The 23,466-nt window shown below is 42.1% G+C and overlaps 1 protein-coding gene across 3 annotated transcripts in view; it reads right to left on the reverse strand.

Annotated features, from left to right (window-relative positions):
* PDE11A (phosphodiesterase 11A) overlaps positions 1-23,466 on the reverse strand; it is a 398,617-nt gene that overhangs the window by 122,823 nt on the left and 252,328 nt on the right. For all 3 annotated transcript variants that reach the window (XM_069985174.1, XM_069985175.1, XM_069985176.1), the window contains one exon: positions 20,327-20,377. In XM_069985174.1, coding sequence (XP_069841275.1) covers positions 20,327-20,377 — 51 coding nt within the window. The remainder of the gene's footprint in view (positions 1-20,326; positions 20,378-23,466) is intronic.

Genomic DNA, 23,466 nt, shown 5'->3' on the forward strand with positions numbered 1-23,466 from the left:
ACAACCTGAGGACAGGAGTGGTGCTGTTTTTCATGAAAGTTTTTGTTGTTGTTGTTGTTGTTGCTGGATTACCCCTTTTACTTTTCCAGCTATTTGTGTTACCCTAGCTTTTCTATAGGGCTGGACATGACAGGCTAGCTTACATACCTTGTGTACCAATGAGCCTTGGGAGGCAATGACCTAGTCATCAGTTATCCTATCTCTTTGGGCTACTTTGGCAGGCCCTGACCACTGCTTACCAGTATTAGGCTATGTGCAGACTACGTAAGAGACCGGCAGATCCGTGACCTGGATCCCGGAACGGCCAGTCTCTGAAAAGATCATCCTGGTCGGTACTGCAGTACCGCAGAGTTCCGATGCGGGCTAATTCTTGCGGGCCTGCATCAGAACTCCTCACAGCACACTATGGTGTGCCACAGTGTGCACTGACAGGGTTTTCTGTGGCCGCTATTTAATGAATAGCGGCCGCAGAAAACCGACATGTCAGTTGTTTGCAGCGCCGCTAGGGATCCCGGCCAGAGCGTATACTATGTGTATACGCTCTGGCCGGTATCCCAGAGACGGCAAGGTAACATATTTTTTTTGTAATAATCACGGCCGTTGTTGCAATGGGCAACGGCCGTAGTTTTACAAAAAAATATGCAGTGTAAACATAGCCTCAAGAAGTATCTAATCACTTGGTGCCTGATAAATCCCACCCTCTGATATACCGCTGTAAGGAAGGAAATAACATTGTTCTTCACCTCGACTGTCAGTGGTTTTAATGTTATGACTGATCAGTGTATTTTGGCTTTATGTATATTGTAAATGTTCGGTTAATTTCAATGAGCAAGGCCCAACTAGAAGACAGCTCATTCCCAGTTTGTACAGTTTACTGTGATACAAATTATATGTAATTGGCGCTAAAAACCTGCAGCATATTCTGGGCTCAGTTACCCCCTTTGTCTTGGTTCATACTGTGCAATTTTGTTGCTTTTTTTTTTTTAACATGCATTTTGGTTGGGGGACTCCAATGTCAATCAATAGGTTCATAAAAAAAAGTCACTGAGAAGACCCGAGCAGTGCTGAGGGGATCTGGATGGGCACAGTTCTCAGCTGAGTGCCTTTACCTGTTCACTTTGGTGATTGTGGGTTGGTTTCATTACGACATACCAGAGGATTGCTAAAATGGGATTTCTAGAGAGTAATATCAACTTTCCGCCCCTGGTGTGCACCAGGGTGACGGTGCAAATTCGCCCCTTTTCTCTGGCATACGCCTGCCATATCTACCACTTGCCTGAGACACAGCAAGGCAGGGAGGAGGCGTGGCTTCATTTAATATGATTTACATAAATCATGATTCAAATCTACACCTGCTGGAGATTTGGTACAGGGTCGGGCACACAGCTGGCCGGATTCACTAAGAGGCGTGTGCTTCTTAGTGAAATTGGCTGGGGAAAAAGGGATTGGGCCTAATTAAAGACCAGTGTACGAGTTCCCCGGTCTTATAAATGTCCCCCTAAGAGTACTGACATAAACCATGGACGTTTATGCAGTGTATAGCTCATGGTTCAGCCTACAGGAGCAGGGATGTCTGTCATTTGAGAACAGTTCCTGCTCTTGTAGGTAGTTTCTGTGGCCCCCTACACCATAAGGCTGTGTTCACACAACGTATCTTTTCATATAAGTACGGCCGTTGTTGCAATGGACAACAACGGCCGTACTTTTTAAGAAAAGATACGTTGCCTTGTCTTCTATGCAATCCAGGCCGGAGCGTAGACACATAGTATACGCTCCGGACGGGATCTCTCGCAGCGCTGTAGAAAACTGACATGTCAGTTTTCTGCAGCCACTATTCAGTGAATAGCTGCCCCAGAAAACCCTGTCAGTGCACACTATGGAGCGAGCAGCTGCGGCCGCAAGCTCCAAAGTGTGCAGTAGGGAGTTCCGATGCGGGCGTGCACAGATACACCCACATCAGAGATGATCTTTTCAGAGACCGGCCGTTCCGTGACCCGGCTGGGTCACGGAACGGCCGGTCTCTTACTGTGTGTGAACATAGCCTAAGGGTAGAAAGCAGAATTAATATTCCCTTTAGCTTACATAAAACATGGAATCTGTTTCTATCCCATGCCCCTAAAAAAAAGCCAGCTGCCTTCCAGCTTTTGCAGAACTACAATTCCTATAATGCCTGATAGGACTTGTAGTTCAGCAACAGCTAGAGGACTGCAGGTTGTACACCACTGTTCTATCCAATGAATATAAACAATTTCTATAAGCAGAATATATTGCAGATAAAACGAAGCACATTTTATAATTCATGCCCCCACAAATTTATACCATATATCACGTGGAAAAATTTCACAGCTTTGCACTGCAGACATCAGAAGCAAACACTAAAAATATAATCTAACACCCCAACGCTGCCATACAGTACCATGTTGCATCAATGTTTGTATTACATTTGCTTTCCTTTCATGATTATTTTCTATTCATTCAAGCATTTGCTGTTAGGACCCAGACACAATATACAGGAGGGTATAACTCACTTCTAACACCTAAATTCAATCCAGAAGTTGTCAGCGCTGTGCAGTGTGTGGGCACGCATTCTGAAACGATTGGTGCACAGGTCAGCAAGCCTATAAATTTCACTGTTCTCGTTTCGCTCTAGCAGATTAATTCTGTAATCAGCATTTGTCCTTGGAATACCTTGTTTTCTTTCCTTACTTGCTCCATTGGTCCGTTATTGTTTTCCAGACTACAGATCTGTAAATCTAATTTATCAAACCTAGCTACAGAATACGCTGCTATAGGAGAAGCTGCACCACGTATTATAGGTCTATCAGTGGTTATAGTTATATGTCAGTCCGCCTAATAAAAGTACATGGAAATTTACAGTTATAGTAAATGCAGCAGAATGAACTCTTAATTTCCTTCATTTAGCTCATTAGAATTTACTGTTCTACCCAATTAAACAACTTCCTCTTCTGCAAAATCTATTTTGTGCATCGATATCACAAGCCATATAGATATATAAAATCTAAAACTAAGGCCTTATTCTCACGTCCCGTAAAGTTGTCCGTAATTGTGGATTCGTACTCACTTGATTGATTTGGGCACATTGATTTCTTTTGGGCTATTCACACAGTCCGTGTTAATTTTGATCTGTAATACATTCCGTAAAAAAAAAAAAAAAAAAAAAAAAAAAAAAAAACACATGTCCTGGTGCGGATTGTGATTGCGATACAGATTACCAATAGAATATTTTTTTTTACGGATGTCGCAGATGTCACATCCACAAACCAAATCGATGCACACGGATCAAAACTATGCAAACTAGTACTTTTCAAATTTTTTACGGAAACTGATTACGGATGCAAATACGGATGGTTTTCCGAGAATCTTGGAGAAAAAAATAGCAGGAGGTTTTGTGTACCGGATCCTCAGCGGATTTCACGCTGCGAGTTTGCAGCGAAAATTTCATTCCACTATGGATATGTAAGCCATCCCCTTTATCTCCTGCTGCCCGCTGCCCGCAGCATACATTACCTGCTCGGCGCTGCGGCTGTGTGTGAGGCTCCTGGCTCCCCTCACTCCCCATCAGCCAATCAGTGCTGCTGTGCACTGATTGGCTGACGTGTAGCGAGGGAACCCAGAAGTCTCACACACGGCCGTGGCGCCGAGCAGGTTATGTATGCTCCGGGGCAGGGGCTGCGGGCTGCGGAGGCTTAAAGGGGCTAGGTCACATACTGGCAGCGGAATTAAAAAATTTTGCTGCAGGTATGTGACCCATTCAACTTCACACTACCAGGATCCGCAGTGGATTTCGCTGCAAACTAGCAGCATGAAATCTGCTGCGGATCCGATAAGTGTGAAGCAACCCTATAAATAGATTCACTAAACAATCAAGCCACATGGGGTGAGATTCTAGTTGTTATTCAGACTACCCAAACCAGGTCATATAGAATTAAAGGCATTGTCCTGCGACTTTACTCAGCATTGACCAGCCTCAACCAGTGATTGGTGCATAGGAAGTAGGATGTCATTGGAACAGCAGCAATGAGTGATTGGAGCAGTTATAGAGGACCTGTCATTAAAAATAACTTTTGACATGTCATCAGGTATGTCAGAAGTTACTGACTGCAGTGAGTGTCACTGCTGAGACCAGGAGATATAGCCAGGGAGAGAGCATGGAGATGGTGCCATCCACTTCCCAGCTGTATGCTCATAATGGCTAATTTCAACAGGGTACATCTAAGAGGCTACATTATCGGAATTAGCAAGTGGTCGGGGAGTGGACCACACTTCTGCCACACTCTCTTCCCGGCTATACCTCCTGATCACAGAGGGACCTGCTGCGATCAATAACTTTTGACATACCTTATTTTTTTTATGTCAGTGACTCTCTATAAAGGACTTGGCACTTTAAAATAAACTTTTGACGTATCCTAGACATGAAGAACTGGGCAGCTGTATACTTCTCTCTGTGAGATAGTCCTCTTGCACAGAGCCTGCTTAGCATGCACTTCTTTTAGTTCATTACAACAATCTGTTGATGTTTGAACACCCGGAGCCTGACTGATCAAAACGTGTCCCTGGGATTCACCTTGTATGCTTGATAAAGACCACACAGGTTTAAACGTCACACGCTGTATATGTCTGGACATGATAATAAAGCCTTGAAATACTTACCTGGATGCTGTCAGAGCTTTTGCCTACAGTATATCTGTGTGACAGTGTTGGCTTCTAGAATTTCTCACCAACTTGTGTGTATCCTCTGAGCCTTTCTACTCTGTGGTTCCAGTTGTGCTGTTGGACCCTTGCTATCAGGTATATCTCTTGAACATCTTAAAAAATTTTTTTTAATGTGACAGTATGGTCTACTTTTTATTTTTGCAGCTTTGAACTACTTTATAAAACATCTTCAAAAGGATAGAGGATAACATAATTGTCCCTGAAATTTAAAGTGTGGACCGCCCCTATAAGGCCGCTGCTCCATTTATTGCTTATGGAGCCATTGATAGTTTCCAGAAACATTTATCCAGAAACAGCAATAAATGGAGGGTTGTTGTGTTGGTTCGGTCTACACTATTCATTCCAGGAACGAGGTCAGTGAGGGTCCAAGCAGTCGGACCTCCATTGATCTGCTTGTTATCTCTCATCCTGTGGATAGTGGGTAATTTACCGACTTGTTATCAGTGCATGAGAAAAAGAAGATAGAATGGTATATAGTAATCAGCACATTTTAACCTGTTCCTTTTGTTTACAATGGCCACCACAAGGAGCAGTCACTTCTATCTAATATCAGCCATAATCCCTAAATGGGCTACATGCATGGCTTCTTATTCTATTCAAATGGCATGTATTATTTTATGGGCCTGGTGGTCAAAAATGTTGCCGCTTTCCTGCTTTTACATTATAATTTCAAATGAAGGTTCCCTGCCTGATAATAAGAGGTCAGGAAGGAGCGATTTGCCGGCTCTCCTAGCTGCTATCACATAGCCTCAAACATAAACTAATTAGAAAGAAATCTCCATTGTGCCTATAAAGACACCGACAAGGGAGCCAAACCACTTCACTCCGCAACCGGCGTAGATACAGAAATGAATCCCCAATAGACCTCACCGCCAAATGATTTTTTACTAGCACAGGTCTCCCGATGATCTGTATTTTACACAATGTCAGATGATTAGTATGTCAGGGTGACATACACTACAGTAGCCTTGTATCTGAATCACAAATACAAATTGAATGATATATTATGTGATTACACAGCATGGTTTGCACCTATTATCAGTACATCAGATGGTATTAGCAGTGTACTGCCAGTGTTAACAAGAGGGCACTCTGCTGGTACTTGGTATCAAAGCATACTGTGGTCTATAGGGTACTGGGCTGGCAATGCTTTTTTTTATTGGCAAACTTTGCTGGTACTGGATGGCATATAAGAACATGGTTAATTACGTCGTTCCATGATCTATTTATACCTGGAACTTTATCTATCGGAAGAAGATATCCTCTATGTCTGTGGGAAAGAGGTTTCCACAACAAAATAGTAGGATTATTTAATGTAGGAGCATTGAGACTATGAAACACTCTGCCAGAGGAGGTGGGCTTGGTGAACGAAATAAAATAACAATTCTGGAGTGTAATGATATTACAAGTAGTAAGAAACAGAGTCAGGCACTCACCGATCAGAAGTATGCAGCAGGTTTATTGCAGGCACTAAAGACTGTGGCTGTAGAGGGGGGAGGTGTAGAGCAGGAGTGTTTACAAAGCAACAATTGTTTCACGCCTAGTGACGCTTTGTCCTATGCCAGATGAAGCACCAGTAGGCATGAAACAATTGTTGCTTTGCATACTTCTGATCTGTGAGTGACCGACTCTGTTTCTTATTGTTATATTGCACTTCTGGATTGTTTGAGCACCACAATCTCCGGGTATTTACACCATTCTGATACTCATGGCTCCTTGCCTTCGTGCTCCGTAGTGTGCTTGCTGTTCGTTAGTGACGGTTGAATTGTTCTCATACATTCAATATTACAAGTAGTGTTGAGAGAAGATGCCGAACTGCAACGTTTTCTGAACCCTAAAGTTCAGCATTTGACTCCCTGCGGCTGTATATTAGGGAGTCCTGGAAAATATGTATACAGCCATGTTTTCCAGGACTCTATAGGGCTTCATCAAACTTCTGTAGCCAAGGGAGTCAAATGCAGAGGGTCCGGGTTCAGAGAATGTTGCCGAACCTAAACAGTTCGCCATTTGTGCTCAACGCTAATTACAAGATTCTAGAGAAGGGTGACTAATTCAGGGAGTTATTCTGATTTCCAGATTTGGAGTCAGGGAAATTGGGAAACTGGCTTCTAACTGTTCTTTTTTTTTTCTTGCCTTCTTCTTGATCAGCACTACCGGGTAATAGGCCAAACCAGATGGGTAGATGATTTTACCCTTACAAACTATGTTACATTAGACTGTGTCGATGAGCAGGGGTTGATACGCGTATTTGTACGATATTACACGTATTTGTATGCAGGTTATATAAATAGTGATAACACATTCCAGCTGATAGACTGCGCCATTGATGTGATAGCAGGTTAATTTGCTGTGTGATCCCATTCACACTATTATAATTGCAGGTAAGAATTGTGTGGTCTGCCTGAGAGCTGATAAGGATGTCGTCGCACAGGTATAACCATTATTTCTTATGGATGTCAGAATTAAAATCTATTGTGCTAACTTATACATCAATGTGGCTGTCATTCAGATTTGTAACAATGAAAAGTACTATAATGTTTTATTACAGGTTTTCTTTTTTTGTTGCATATTATGAAATACGATTTGAAGAATTTAAATCAGACAAAATTATATAATTTCCTTTAGTGATTATTCCTCTATTTTACACCAATGCAAAAATGGAAAATGTTCTGTAGGGTGTTTGTACTATGTGATCTGTGAAACTAATAATTTTCAGTTTTCGATTATAGAACAAATTGAGGCCGAGTTCAAACAGTGTATGACAGCGGCCGTGTCACAGAACGGCTGCTGTCTGAGAAGTTCATCCCGGCCGGGAGTGCAGTAGCAGCCAGATGAACTTCATTTCTTTTTATTAGGAATGCAGGCACATTCGGGTGTGCCCGCATTCCGAATCACCATAGCCGACAATGTAAAGTGCGGCCGGAGTCGCACTTTACATTGTCTGCTCTGTCAGTCTTGTGCAGCCGCTATTCAATGAATAGTGTGTATACACTCCAGCTGGGATTCCATAGACGTCAATGCGATCAGTCACTTCATTAAGTAACTGCCGTTATTGCAAACCTTTAAACAATGGCTGTTGCTTAATATGTTGTGTGAACTTAGCCTAAAGGAGTATTCTGACTTATTTAGTTATTTTATATTTTGCTGGGCTTGTTGTGTAATTAAAAAAAAAAAAAAAAAAAAGATACTTGTCAACCCTTTCGCTCCCATATCAGGGACTTTCTCCCCTATCATCACTTTCATGCTCCCTGAACCTCAAGTCATTGGGAAAGTTTTATGTGGCTCCTCCTTGCTCTGTCAGCTTTGATTGATAGATTTCTTCATATAGCTATGCAGGGGGATATCTATCAACCAAGGCTGGTAGAGCAAGGAGAAGCCAATAGGGACAGCCGTGATCAGTCCTGGGTTAGGACACACATCCGTGGCTGTTTTTACAGTCAGAAAATACTAGTCAGGAAGTCTTTCAGGAGGCTTCACAAAGTAATCAGTACTTCCTGACCGTAAAAATGGGAAGGGAAAAAAGATAAAAACTCCCCTTGTCTTCTCAACTTGTGTAGGAGCACTGGGGAATGAGCTGGAGATATAACACTGCATCTGGCCAGAAAAGTGATTGACAGGGCCGGAAGCCAATGGCTCATTGCCCTGTCAAACGCAGTGCTGCATTTAACTGTATATGATCCTGATTAGAAACGCATAAAGTTAAAAGGCCAGGATGAAAATAGGACAGGATGTATAAATTCCTGACCTATTTTCTGGCATGGACACCCTTTAGAAAGATTACTGAAAAGTGTCCATGCTTAATAGAACCCAGGGAGATTTTCCTAGCATGTGCCTTAGGTAGCATGAAAGTAGTTGAGGCTATAGATACCGTATTTTTCGGCGTATAAGACAACCCCTGACTTTTAAGAAGATTGTCAGGGGTTTGACTTATACACCGGAAAATGTTAACCCCTGCCTGACCGCAGCCCTGCTACAGTCAGGCAGGGGTTAACTGCAGCTAAATGAAAAAAAAAAAACAAAAAACAGTTAACTCACCCGTTCCTGGCGCAGGCAGCGTGACGTACACTGACTGCGCCAGGATCCCTGAAGCTCTCCTGAGCAGCCGAGCGTCTCATCGGAGATGCTCGGCTGCAGGGAGAGCTTCGGTAGAATGACAGAGGCTTCAGGAGGCCCCCGAAAGTACCCGAAGCCCCTGTCATTCTTCCAAAGCTCTCCCAGCAGCCGAGCATCTCCGAGCTTCTTCGATGAGACGCTCGGCTGCACGGAAGAACTTCGGGGATCCCTGGCAAAGTCAGTGTACGTCATACTGCCTGCACCAGGAACGGGACAGAAGATACGCGGAGGCCGGGAACGGGCCCTAGGTGAGTTAACTGTTTCTTTTTTTTACAGTGGTCACCCCATACGGTGGGGATGCGGCCATTTTTGAGACCCCTCACCGTATGGGGCGACCATACCTGGCGTATAAGACGACCCCCGACTTCTAAAAAGATTTTTCGGAGTTAAGATGTTGTCGGAAAATGCGGTATTTATTTGACCGGAACACAAATAGATCTTGGCACAATGACAATCCAGCCAATCACCTGCTACAAAGCTAAAAGCAATGTGTTCCACTACTACAACACATAACCATAGACTTGTCTCTTTTTTAGCTAACCTACCGAATCATTATTTTTAATAATAAGCATTAGATTTTTGACAGCGTTATCTTTTTGTGTTATTCAAGCCAACGCTGCTGAGTTTTCATAAGGGAATCTATTTCCGACTCATGATTCTGAAATCAAACATTTTTCTAAAGTAGGTGATTCATTACTTTGTGTTTCACAATCCTCCAGTGTGATGTCTGCCCTACAATTGGAAAGATATCACATGGCAATACATAATGCATTAGGGTCATGAAATATTTACATGTCTTGCACCACTCTTAGTTGCACAATTAGGTTAACGTTTTACACATCAACAATAATTGTCACTTTGCATAAGATCTAGAACACTAATTACAGTTGATATTTGAAAGTCGGGCTGGTGTTCATGTGTGTAGAGGGATGATCTAAGCACTGGGGGAATGGATGGTGTATAGAAGAGCACCGGTATAACATCCTGCAGGGTCATGTTCTATTCAGCTATTCAATATTCTACATCCAGTATTTCTAATAGGCAGCAGATTAAAGGGGTACTCTGGAGAAAAAAATGTTTTAAATCAACTGGTGGCAGAAAGTTATATAGATTTGTAAATTAGTTATGTTTAAAAGCCTCAAGCCTTCTGATACTTATAAGCTGCTGTATGTCCTACAGGAAGTGGTGTATTCTTTCCAGTCTGACACAGTGCTCTCTGCTGACACCTCTGTTCATGTCAGGAACTGTCCAGAGCAGTAGCAAATTACCACAGATAACCTATCCTGCTCTGGACAGTTCCTGACATGGACAGAGGTGGCAGCAGAGCGCATTGCGACTAGAAAGAATATACCACTTCCTGCAGGACATACAGCAGCTAATAAGTACTGAAAGGCTTGAAACTTTTAATTGTCCAGAGTACCCCTTTAAGTAGACTATAGACTCAGAGCTGTTCCCTAAATTTGGCCTCAGCCTTCTCTACCACTGCTTTATTGCACTTTGTCTAAAGTGAACACCAATTTCTGGACCATACTAGATGCCAGATAAGACTCAAATACTTACTCAACCTCCTCTATGGCTAGATGGAGTGGCTGCCTGCCTTTTTAGCTTGTGAACAAGGTGGTCCCATGCTTTTAATTCCTGCGGAAAAACTATATATGCTTAAAAATGGACCGAACACAGTCACTATTAGACTATGTTAAGTCCATTCAATTAAAAGGGTACTCCAGCAATTTTTGTTTCTTTCAAATGAACTGGTGTCAGAAAGTTATATAGATTTGTAATTTACTTCTATTTAAAAATCTCAAATCTTCCCATACTTCTCAGCTGCTGTGTGTCCTACAGAAAGTGTGGTTTTTGTCTCAGTCTGACAAAATGGTCTCTGCTGCCACCTCTGTCCGAGACAGGAACTGTCCAGAGCAGGAAAGGTTTTCTATAGGGATTTGCTGCTGCCCTGGACAGTTCCTGTCTAGGCCAGAGATGTCAGCAGAGAGCACTGTGTCAGACTGGAAAGAAAACAACATTCACTGCAGGAAATACAGCAGCTGATAAGTACTGGAAGACTTGAGCTTTTTAAGTAGAAGTAAATTTAAAATCTATATAACTTTCTGAAACCAGCTTATCTGGGGTATATAGTACATTGTATACATACTAAGGCCACATTCACACAATGTATGACACCGGCCCTTCTGTGACCCGGCCGTGTCTGTGACCGGCCCTTCTGTGACCCGGCCCTTCATTTGTGCTGAATTGAGATGCGGGCACATCCATATGCGCCCGCATCTCAATTCACCATTGCACTCAATAGAAAAAGCAGCCGGAGCCTCACTTTCCATATTGTGAGCTGTCAGGGTTGTGCGGCCGCTATTCAATGAATAGTGGCCGCACAAAACTGACTTGTCAGTTTTCGTTGCGGCCGCTAGGGATCCCGGCTGGAGCGCTTACTATGTGTATACACTCCGTCTGTGATTCCATAGACTACAGCACAATGTAAATTTTCCATTAATCACGGCCGTTGTTGCAAATCGGCAACAACGGCCGTGATTAATAGAAAATTTACGTTGTGTGAACGTGGCCTAAATCAGTCAATGGGGGGGTGGACTTTGTTTAAGACAAAATGTCATGTGACTTAGTTCCGAGAGTGATCATTTTATGCCATCTTTACCCCCCCATGTGTCTTTTCTTCCCATTACATAGCGCAGTGCATTATTCTCTACATTTTACATTTCCTCGCTTTTCTTCCTCCCTGTATACAATGACAGAACTGTATATTAACAGCGCCTATTATTTCTTGCCGTTTACCACGATTATTGGATTGTGACTGTTCTTTTTACGCATTTAGCAAACACATTACGATGGAGAAGAAGCATACCAGAGCTTCCGATTTTTGCAAATGACAGGTCATGTAATAAGGTATCCTAGCAGCGTTACGTTGCCGTGGCAACACGCAACCCTTTACAACACACCACCTAAGACACACGTCACCTGATCACTGACCCTATAACATGTAAAGTTGCCCAGAGTAATGTGCAGAGAGCCTGCAGGGGTGGAGTTGTTGTAAAAGCAATTCACAAGAGGCCTGAAAAACACAATCTATATGCAATGCAATGTATTCTAATACCAACTAGATGAAAAGCATGTATAGAGAAATAGCTATTTATATATCTAATGAATCTCTACTTTTGTGAAACAAAGTGTTCCCGTCCTTTCTGCAGAAATCTGGAGTTGCATCTAGAAGCAATATTAAAGTATTCCATTTCGGCTGCATTTCATTATTATGCCCTACACAAATGTCACTATCTTACTTCTTAGATCTCACTTACAGGGTATTTTTTTTTTAGCGGAATTGGACATAGGAAAAAAAATTATATGAACAATCATAAAGGAAATTTATTTAAAAAAAAAAACACTTCTTCAAAGCTCCAGGTAAAGCATGAGCCTAATTGGATCTATACATATGGAACTATAGACACTATGGCGGACATTTATACAGAGTGGTCCAAAAGTAGGTGGACAGAATGTGTAATAGGGCTATGAAGGGGGAGATTTATCAAACATGGTGTAAAGTGAAGCTGGCCCAGTTGCCCCTAGCAACCAATCAGATTCCACTTTTCATTCCTCACAGACTCTTTGGAAAATGAAAGGTGGAATCTGATTGGTTGCTAGGGGCAACTGAGCCAGTTTCACTTTACACCATGTTTGATAAATCTCCCCCTTTATAACCCTATTACACATACTGTTCACCTACTTTTGGATCACTCTGTACGTGTACGCCAATCTTAAATAAAGCCCCGCCCCATTCACCTTGCAGGATTCACTAAGAGGCGCACAAAAATTTACACCTGCTCTGGAGCAGGTGTAAATCTTTAACTGGTTTACATCTTTTTATGCCGTAAACCTTTATAAGGCCAGATCCACCAAACGTAACAGATCCGCAATGGATTTCACGCTGCAAATTCGCAGTGAAATCCGCTGCGGATCCCTTGCCTGTCACTTTCAATGAGAATACATCGACATCCCGCTGAGAGTATGTAAGTGACAGCCCCCTTAACCCCCTCCCCCCCCCCCCCCGCTGGCCGTAGCATACTGAACCTGCTCCACGCTCCGGCTTGCTTTGGGGGCTTCAGGCGCTGAACTTGGATAAAGCTCTAAGGTTGTCTGGAAAACATGGATACAGCCAATGACTATATCCATGTTTTCCACATAGCCTTAGCGCTTTATCCAACTTCAGCAGCCACCGCTAATCAAATGCCAAACGCTCGGGTTCGGATGGACCCGGTTCGCTCATCTCTAATGGTCAGCCATTTGGGTTTGTTGCATTGCTTACCAGTAAAGCTGGATTGTAACCCCACAGAGCACAACTCCTGCAGGGATTTTTACCCAGCCTGCTAAGATGAGAAATCTGGATGACATGCTATTTTAAACTTGATTTATGAAAAAGCTAAATTATCAGTAAAGAGCATCTGTCACTGTTTTTAAATGACATCTCATTACATTTAGTGTCCCTCTGAGTCTTCTTTCATGAAATATTACTTAGGAGCTAATGAGTCTATGATTTAGACAAATATTGTAATTTAGAAGGATCACAGTGTTAGTTATGAAGGTATGCATATCATACTGGCAGACCACGAGGTGGGGCCCCTGGAGGATTGCAGTCCTATTATATTTGTTATCGGGTGGCAGGACTCCCCTCTCTACATGGACTTCATTGTTGACAAAGAGATAAGGAACTGGTCTAAAGGGTCATAGAAAGAGGGATGGAGGGGTAAAATAACACAGGCCTTTCTCTCCAGAATGGAAAATAATGTCCATTTTAATGGCATTGTTAATATCATGTTTTAAACTAATTTTGGTGATTTTTTACAGAATTATCCTGAAATCTTACAAATTTCATTATGGCCACTAAGCCTAAGAATAAACTCACACTTCCTGTTCTGTACAAATAACTTTCAGAAATTTCCTCTTTACCACAGACAAGATTAGGCTAGGTTCACACTGCGTTTTTGCAATCCGTTTTTTTTTTAATCCTTTTTTTACAATAGTTCAGAATTAAATCTACCGTTTCCTACAAAGTTCACAAAACATGCCTAGAAAACTCTCCCATAGAAATCAATAGGGCCAAAGCCAATCTGTTGTTCCTATGCCCCCCCCATAACAATGTAGATAAAAATGAAATAAAAAATTACAATCTGTAAAGAGATTAGAATAAAGCCCAAGTCTCAGTATCTTGTGCTACCAGTAAAATTAATGGATACATTTACTGTAATTTTCAAAATCCTCTATAAAATCTTGTCTGCTAACAATATACAAGAGAACTTCCAATTATAAAAAGTAATTTTTTTTTTTTTTTACAACACAGACCTGCACTGAAAGCCTAATGTACAATGCAAAGATAACGTTATCTATAGAAGCCTCTGTATTAATACCAGAGGTATGCGGCAGCCTGACAGCACATGCATATATAAGTAGAACTACGTCACTGCTCGTTGCGGTGCTATAGAAGGGACTGAAACTACTTAATGAGCTCTTCCTCCGGGAGCCTCATTCACCCACGCAGCCAGCCAGCCAATGTGACCAAGCAGTGGAGGTGAAAGCCTGAAACATTAACAAGCAACATTAGACTGTAGCAGATCTGGAAAAAAATGAAATCACATCTCCTACCATTCTCCTGGTGCAAAAAGCTCAGATATTTTTAACTCTATACATATTTACTAGTTACATCATTGTCTTTTCTCTCTGGTTAGGCGACATCAGGATAATCTAGTGTGAGAAAACAGATGCCTTCTCTATTCTTATATTAGCCACATACAGTAAAACACATGCTTGTCTCCATAAACCATCCAACACCTATTTGCTGCTAGACAGTGAAAGAGCACACAGAATGTAAATGTGAATTTAACCAAACGGGTTTATCCAGGATTGCCAAGGCAAAGGTGATGTCTTTCAAACTCAGCACCACACTTACTATAGGAGTGTGTGAGATGTTACAACTCCATTCATTTCAACGGACCTGAGCTGTAATACCACATACAAATGCAAGACGAGAGTGGCGTTGTTTTATCACTTTAAATCAAGGCTGACCATTTATGTATGATAAAGGTTGGCAGATCCCAATGGATTTTGGTGGGATCCTAAGACAACCTATATGGGGGCTTCAGAACTGATGGCAGGCTGTGGAAGAAATGGAGACTGGCAAGTTAATTTTGACTAAGGTGCCTGGACTCTATAGAGAGGGTCACCCATTTAAAGCGAATGTACCATCAGGTTCATTGTTTAAATATTTTTACATGAATAGACCGGTGCTGGTGCAGTGGTCCTTTTTTTGTTTGTTCCCATGCCGGTCTATTCCCAGGCACGGGACCGGCCTGAAGCACTGGATGCAGGACCGCCTGCCCCCAAGTGTGACAAAACCCCTCCCCTCTGTGACACGGCTTCATTGATTCTATTGGAGCCACGTCACAAAGGGGAGGGGTCTTGTCACACTGGGGACCTGCCCCCAGTGCTTCATGTTCTGTCCCGTGCACAGGAATCAGGGTACGGTTCAAAAAAAGGACTGCGGCACTGGCTCTGGCGCCAGTCTATTCATGTAAAAATCCTAAAGCGATGTACCTGATGGTAGATAGATATGCCATATGGCTAAATATATGCGAACACCTGGCCATCAAAGCTATGGGTGTTAATAAAGAATTGGGCCCTATGTGTGGCTATTACAGCCAATCTTCTTCTGGGAAGGCTTACCGCAAGATTTTGGAGTGTGTCTTTGGGAATGTGTGGCCATTTAGAAAAAATTGCAGCTGTGAAGACAGACACTGATGTTGGACATGAAAGCCTGGCTCTAATTTAAGCCAATTTTGGAAAAGAAGGCCTGGCCTGAATTCATGTCAAGTCATCCCAAAAGTTTTCAGTGGCTTTTAGGTCAGGGCTCTAGGCAGGCCACTTGATTCCTCCATGCTAAACTTGTCAGACCAAGTCTGAATTTAATTCTGAGATAAAAAGAAAGGAAATAATATAAGGGCAGACTAGATGGACCAGGTGGTCTTTTTCTCATTTTCTATGTTTCTTATGGCTCTCACTTATTCCTCAGGGGCATAGACATGCTGGAATAGCACAGGCCCTTCCTAATTCCCCTGTGTCGCTAAAAATATATATTTTCAATTAAGCGATTTATGAGTAGGCCTTGATGACTTTGTGCTGTTGTCTTGAAGCTGACGGTGACCTTAGGCTCGCGTGAAGCTGCTTTACCATGGAAACCCAATCCATGAAGCCCCCAACCCAGAGTTATTGTGGGGATGTCACTTCCAGAGCCAGCTTTCAACTCTCTAGAGAGCGATGCAACCAAGGACAAGCTATTTTTACACCTTCCATCGAGTTCGCATGGTCTGTTGCTTTCTTACTCCTAGATACTTTCACTTAGCAATAATAACATTTATAGTTGACAAGGGCAAATGCGGCAGATCAGAAATTTAACTAACTTGCATAACAGATGAAAAAAGGGACATAATTACTTTCTTCTATTTTTTTCCCACCAAATGACTTTACTATTATGTAAAAAGCTCTAATTGCATCTTGCATCTAATCACTGTTATCCAGTTGGCGGCCTGTATACCAGATGTGCTCCTTGAAGGATGTTTAATGAGCATGGGTTAATAGGACAGAGGGAGACTGAAGGTAACATAAGGTTCCCTGTAGATTTATGCAGATTAGATTATTTCATCATTTATATAATTTTTATGTAATCTTCTCTTCTAGCTTATACAAATTTGATTCCACTTCAAAGAGCTCTTATTCATCTTATGCAGACTCCAGACTGGCAAATCCACCTAGACCAGGGGTGTCAAACTCAAATACACAGTGGGCCAAAATAAAAAAATTGGACAAAGTCGGGGGCCAACCTAGATAATTATTGAAGCGTGAATGCGGTTGTCCTGGCACTGTCAGTGGTGTGCGTCTCCTAGCGCTGTGCACTATGATAAATGACATGAAATGATAAATTGCTATGACATGATTAAACCCCAACCCATATAATAGTCAATCGCCCCAAAATTGCCCCATGTATTAGCCAGCCCTTACAATAGTCCCCAAAAAGTAGCCATACCCCCAAGTGTCCTATATAGTAGCCAGCCCCCCAATAGTCCCATATAATAACCAGCCCTCCCTATAGTCTCATATAGTAGCCAGTCCCCCCAATAGTCTCATATAGTAGCCAGCCCTCCCCAATAGTCTCTTTTATAGTAGCCAGCCCTCCCCAATAGTCTCATATAGTCGCCAGCCCTCCCCATAGTCTCTTATACAGTAGCCAGCCCTCCCCCTTAGTCTCATATAGTAGCCAGCCCTCCCCAACAATCTCATATAGTAGCCAGCCCTCCCCAACAATCTTATATAGTAGCCAGCCCTCCCCATAGTCTCTTATATAGTAGCCAGCCCTCCCCAACAGTACTATATAGTAGCCAGCCCTCTCCCATAGTCTCTTATATAGTAGCCAGCCCTCCCCATAGTCTCATATAGTAGCCAGCCCTCCCCATAGTCTCATATAGTAGCCAGCCCTCATCAACAATCTTATATAGTAGCCAGCCCTCCTCATAGTCTCTTATATAGTAGCCATGGCGGGCCAGATTTAATTAAAACTCTGAATTCCCTGGCGGGCCAAAAATAATGGCACCACGGGCCAGATTTGGCCCATGGGCCAGAGTTTGACATGACTGACCTAGAAGGTGTGGACATATGTCATTGAATATTTAGTCACATTTGTCGTTCAGGGGTATAGGAAAGATGGGGACGCCACCCATAATGACTATACTGCTGGTATTTCCAGAACACTAATGTATTTCAAAGCAGGAAACATCTCTGTTGTCACTCTCTGTTGTGTCTTTTTCTCCTCTTCTAGAGGAGAGTACAATGCCTCTAGGAGAATCAAAGAGTCTATATGGACTATAATATGGAGTCTATGCACTTGGTAATGGGAGGATGCATGGCAAAGACTATTCATTGACTCTTATAAATCCACAATTAATAGAACTGGTGATATACGGGAAAGTATACCTATCACCAGTTTGTACGTTTTAATTAATATTATCTTATAATAAATCACTTTATGATGTCTTTTCCTTTTTTTTTAAATGTCTTTTTGTCTTTTTCCTTGATTTTTCCATAATTTTCCATCTGAACGGACTTGCCCAGTAATGTTCCAGTGCTCTTAAAGGAGCCATGTATTGACGTACAGAGATGCTACTTCCAACAGGTGGCACCAGAGAGCACTTGCAGCCATGTACTGTGTGTTGCTTACCTGTACTACAAAGTATATGAATATGCATATAAATGTGTTGTCTGCCACCGCTGCTCCGATTACTCAGTGTGACAGCCAGCAGACTGTCTTTATTGTTTACAAATTTTTCACTATGTTGAAAGACAATCATCAGCCGACATCGTGCATGTCGACTGATCGCTGCTTTTTAACAGTAGGTATTACGCTAAGCGATTATTGGCTGTAACGCCCAATAATCGGCCAAATACAGCCGATAATGACTTGGTGTAATAGGGCCTTTAATGGCCACATGGTTTTGCAGATGAAACTGCAATTTACCTTTGTATTCAACAATCAATGTATAAAGTGCAGCAGTTATAAGTGTCAGTGCTGCCCCATGTGACCTTACCCTAGGACTGAATTTGTGCAGTATTTTTTCATTGTGTTTTTAAAATGTGTTTTTGGTCTTGGTCATTGAACGTCCATGTCTCTCAATGTGAATTCATCCATTAAAAGAAAACAAAAAACACAAAAGACATCAAAATGCACAGGGCATTTTATATGTCACTATTTACCTTCATGTTACATCTCCCTGCAGAGTTTTAGGCAAGAATAAATATATCAAAAAATGCCACAAAAAGCATTGTCATTGAAATCATCCATATAGAAACCATAGTATTCTCCATCTCTCATACATTTCACCTTTCCTTTACTTCACTTCGCTTATCACTGAAGTTTTCCCTAAAAGTATTACTACCTTTTTTAGTATTTTTCTTAAATCTAGTAAAACTGTCAAACTGTCATGCTGATTTTATTCAGGGATCTCCATTGACTAATGGAACAGTAGGGATTAAGAATTGCCTGCAGATAAGCCGAAAGCATTGAGATAACTAGATGCAATCTTAGGTTAAAATTACGCCTTTTTTCATGAATACTTCAAGAAAAGAACAAAAAAAAAACTGAAAAAATGACGAAAGAGAAACAGACTTGAAACTTTATATAGTTATAAGGAACGTGTATTATCATGTGTATTCTCTGGGACGTAATAATATATTTCACAGCAAGTCTCCGGGTGAAATAAATCCTGTATATAATGTTACATTTCAACAAATGTATACCGTCGCCATAGATTGTTCTTTCCATTGTCTATAGGTCTAAAATCTAGTCTAAATACCCTGTAGGTCAGGGGTGGGGAAACTGTGGCCTCAAGCTGTTGCAAAAGTACAATTCCTATCATGCCTGGACAGCCAAAGCTAAAGATTTGTCTGTCCAGGCATGATGGATATTGTAGTTTTGCAACAACTGTAGGTTCCTGATCCCTGCTGTAGGTAGTGTAGGAAGGAAGTGGTGTACAACTTCAAGGACTATTGCCTTTTACTGTTAAATGTGGGTCATCAATGCAAGTTATTAATAGTGCATCTTTTTAATATACATGCAATATACAATAAATTATACAGTATTTAGAGTCTACATAGTTGAAGTCTTGCTGCACCCAATGTTTATTGTATACGTACTGTATATTGCTTGTTTTTATATTATCTATAAGAGCAAAAAGTAGTCTAAATACCCTGTGGGTGGTGGGTGTGCAGACAGAGCTTCAAGGAGTTGTTGCTCGTATTGTAAAAGGAGAAGTCTGGCAAAAATTTTTATTAAAGTATTGTAGTGCCCCCTTAAAAGTTATACAGATTACCAATATACACTTATTACGGGAAATGCTTACAAAGTGCTTTTTTCCCTGCACTTACTAATGCATCAAGGCTTCACTTCCTGGATAACATAGTGATGTCACGACCCGACTCCCAGAGCTGTGTGGGCTGTGGCTGCTGGAGAAGATGATGGCAGGGGGACACTGAGGGACACAGGGCACTTTAGGGACACTGAGCATCTCCCTGCCATCATCCTCTCCAGCAGCCACAGCCCACACAGCTCTGGGAGTCGGGTCGTGACATCACCATTTTATCCAGGAAGTGAAGCCTTGATTTACTGTATATACTTCTGTTCTCTATTGCAGCTGATATTAATTTTACATAGTGTACCAGTGGTTCCTCTTTAAAACAACTACCCTATGTTATTTAGTATCCATGATAGAGTTGTGAGAATAACGCACAGTAAGGCCAACCCAGTAGTGATGGGACCATTGGCCTCCTGTATGTCTTGATCTTGATTTAAATTTGCTTAGATATCATGTAATAAACACAACATCCTTCTTCAAAAAGGAGTAAAGTTTTGGTAAGACCTTACCTTAAATTTATCAACTTCAGCTTTTGAACATGTTGCGTGATAAGAAAGGACCTGTGTACAGAGAAGTAGAAAAAAAAGACACTTAACATGATTATACTTTTATATAACCAACTGGACAATGACCAAGAGACAGGAGCAAAGTATCTTCTGACTCTATATTGCCTTTAAGGATCAAGAGATTGGACAATAATATTTTATATTTTGCAATAACTCACATTCACCTTTGCTATAATTGGAGATATGGGAAACGTTTATTAAGTCCAGCATTGCCTTCACATAAATCGTGTGCGGACTGTAGCCTTGTGCAGTGAAATCAGCGCGGAGGTGGCGTACATTTCACTGGCAGCTTTCCCGCTCTCTAATGCAGGTCACCAATGTAAATGTTTGAACATGTACAAGTTGTACTCTATAAACTACTGTTCTCTATTGCTTACTGGCAGCTGATATTCAAACACGTGCTCCATGTTATTTGGTATCCATGTTATTTGGTATCCAATGTTAAATGTGGTGCATGCAGAGACTGCCACTCCCCTTTGTTTGCAACCACACCCACCATCCAACCCTTAGCCCCCCCACCCATGCCGGGATTGGGGCAAAGGGGCGAGATGCAAATAAATTATTTACAAAACAAGCAGTTTACAAATAGATTAATTCCCATCTGGGCTTTGACGCCATATGATAAATGTCTCCCATGATGTACATCTATGTATTTTGCAGTTGACACACATGTCACCCTGTTATAGCCCTCCAGCATAGTGGATACAGATAACAGAGGTAACATCTAGATCAGGGGTGTCAAACTCAAATACAAAATTAAAAAATTGGACAAAGTCACGGACCAACCTTAATATTTAATGAAAAGTGCATGTGGCATTTCTGGCACTGCCTATCCTATAGTAATTGTCCCCACATGGTAGTTACCCATTATATCCCTCAAGTAGTAGGTAATCCCATAATTGTGCCCCATGTAGTAGCCCCCCCTCCCAATAGAGCCCCACAAAGTAGCCAGCCCTCCCAATAGTTACCCATATAGTAGCCAGCACACCTAATAGTGCCCAATGTAGTGGCCAGCCCCCCAATAGCAACCCATATACTAGCCAGCCCCCAATATGTCTTATATAGTAGCCCCCTCCCAATAGTGTCTTATATAGTAGCCAGCCCTTCCAATAGTGCCCAATATAGTAGCCATCCCTCCCAATAGTCACCCATATAGTAGCCAGCCCTCCCTATAGTGCCCAATATAGTAGCCAGCCCTCCCAATAGTGCCCAATATAGTAGCCAGCCCTCCCTATAGTCTTTTATAGTAGCCAGCCCTCCAAATAGTCTCTTATGTAGAAGCCAGTCCCTAAAATAGTCTCTTATATAGTAGCCTGCGGCCTACGAGATTATAATATGGGTGGTCTGAGTGGCCACATCTGCTGCATCGTCAGGAGGGCTAGATTCAACACAGCAATGGAAAAGTGTGGTGGGCCAAAAATAATGGCACCACGGGCCAGAGTTTGACATGACTGATCTAGATCATGTTAGGTGATGTTGTTTAAAACCTGACAACCATATTACCGTGTGAACAGTACTGATTGCCTAAGGTAAGGCTTGATACTTTTGTGGTGCACTATTATGAGTTGAACGGTGTGTCATCCTTATATCCTTGGACAGTAGTTTTATGCATACTAATAGCTACATGATTTTCTTTTGAGATGTATCAGAGACGTAAGGGGACTGACAATGTGATGCTGGGCCCTTCTATCTAGAACAGACTTTTTTTGCCTTCATAGAGTGATTCTATACTGGCATTGTAACAGATTCACAGGTTCTCCCCACACAATAGTAAATTGAATGGAACCAACCTGCGCTGACCCTCCTCGCTTCGAGTACCCCATAGCAGATGTGTGGCCTCCTTTGTATTATGTATGCTCTTGATTTTGTGTTATATGTTTTAGGCTATTCAGCTTATGAACGAGAGATCATCCCGAATCCAGAGGGCAAAAATTACGTCAATCATTGCTTCCTTCATGTGTGAAATTTCAAGCACCAATGGCACCTTCCAATAATTCTTTTCTTTATCAAACCTCACTAATGGTCGATTTGATACGTATACCGAAAGCCTTCTTATTCTTTCCTAACAGGGCCATTAGGATTAAGTCAGGGAATCAGCTCTAATTTCAAGAAAAACATTCCCATAATGATCACCTGTCATCATTTTATAACACGTCCTATGAAGTCAGGAGTCACTTTATAAAATCCAGATAATTACTTCTTTTCTGTGCGTCTAGGAATTCAGTTTTGCAGCAGCAGAAGCTGTGCCGATTTAGTGGCCGCCTGGGGCAAATGACAGCAAACTTTAATGTGATATCAGACGGTTGGGTGCCGAGAGAGTAATCACCCTTTAGTAGTTAGCCTTCTAGATCATTGTAATCCCTCAGGAAAATGGGGTATACGAAAATATAAGAAGCTCATGAAAATATAGCTTGTAACAATGTAATATTATCTAATGAATCTATATGTCAAGATAATAAGAAAACCATTCATATGTATAGGTTCTAATCTGATAGGGAAAATTCATCCCTGGGTAAGACGTAGGTAGACCCCAGGGGAGGAACAGCTGTCACTTCACGTTAAATAAAAAAAAGAATTTAGCGCCAGTAATTTTTTATTGCTGTTTTCTCTATAAATAATAGCCCAGGTTCACTAAAACTGTCTGCTTTAAGTTTACACCAACTTTAAAGGGGTAGTGCGGCGGTAAACAATTATTCACAGAATAACACACATTACAAAGTTATACAACTTTGTAATGTATGTTATGTCTGTGAATGGCCCCCTTCCCCGTGTCCCACCACCCCCACCCGTGTACCCGGAAGTGTGGTGCGCTATACATACCTGTCACGTGCCGACTCGTCTCCGATCTTCAGTCTGAGATGTCGTCTTCGGACGGCCGGGCCGAATCCCTCCGAGCGTCCTGAGTGCCGGCCGCCCTCTTCAGCGTCATCAGATGCTCATCCGCGATTGGCTGAGCACAGTTTGACTCAGCCAATCGCGGCTGAGCAGCTGATGACGCGGCCGTGTCATCGGCTGCTCAGCCGCGATTGGCTGAGCACAGTTATGCTCAGCCAATCGCAGCTCAGCAGCCGATGACGCGGCTG

Source organism: Dendropsophus ebraccatus, chromosome 9 (assembly GCF_027789765.1).
Source record: "Dendropsophus ebraccatus isolate aDenEbr1 chromosome 9, aDenEbr1.pat, whole genome shotgun sequence".
In the NCBI taxonomy this organism is placed as follows: Eukaryota; Metazoa; Chordata; class Amphibia; order Anura; family Hylidae; genus Dendropsophus; species Dendropsophus ebraccatus.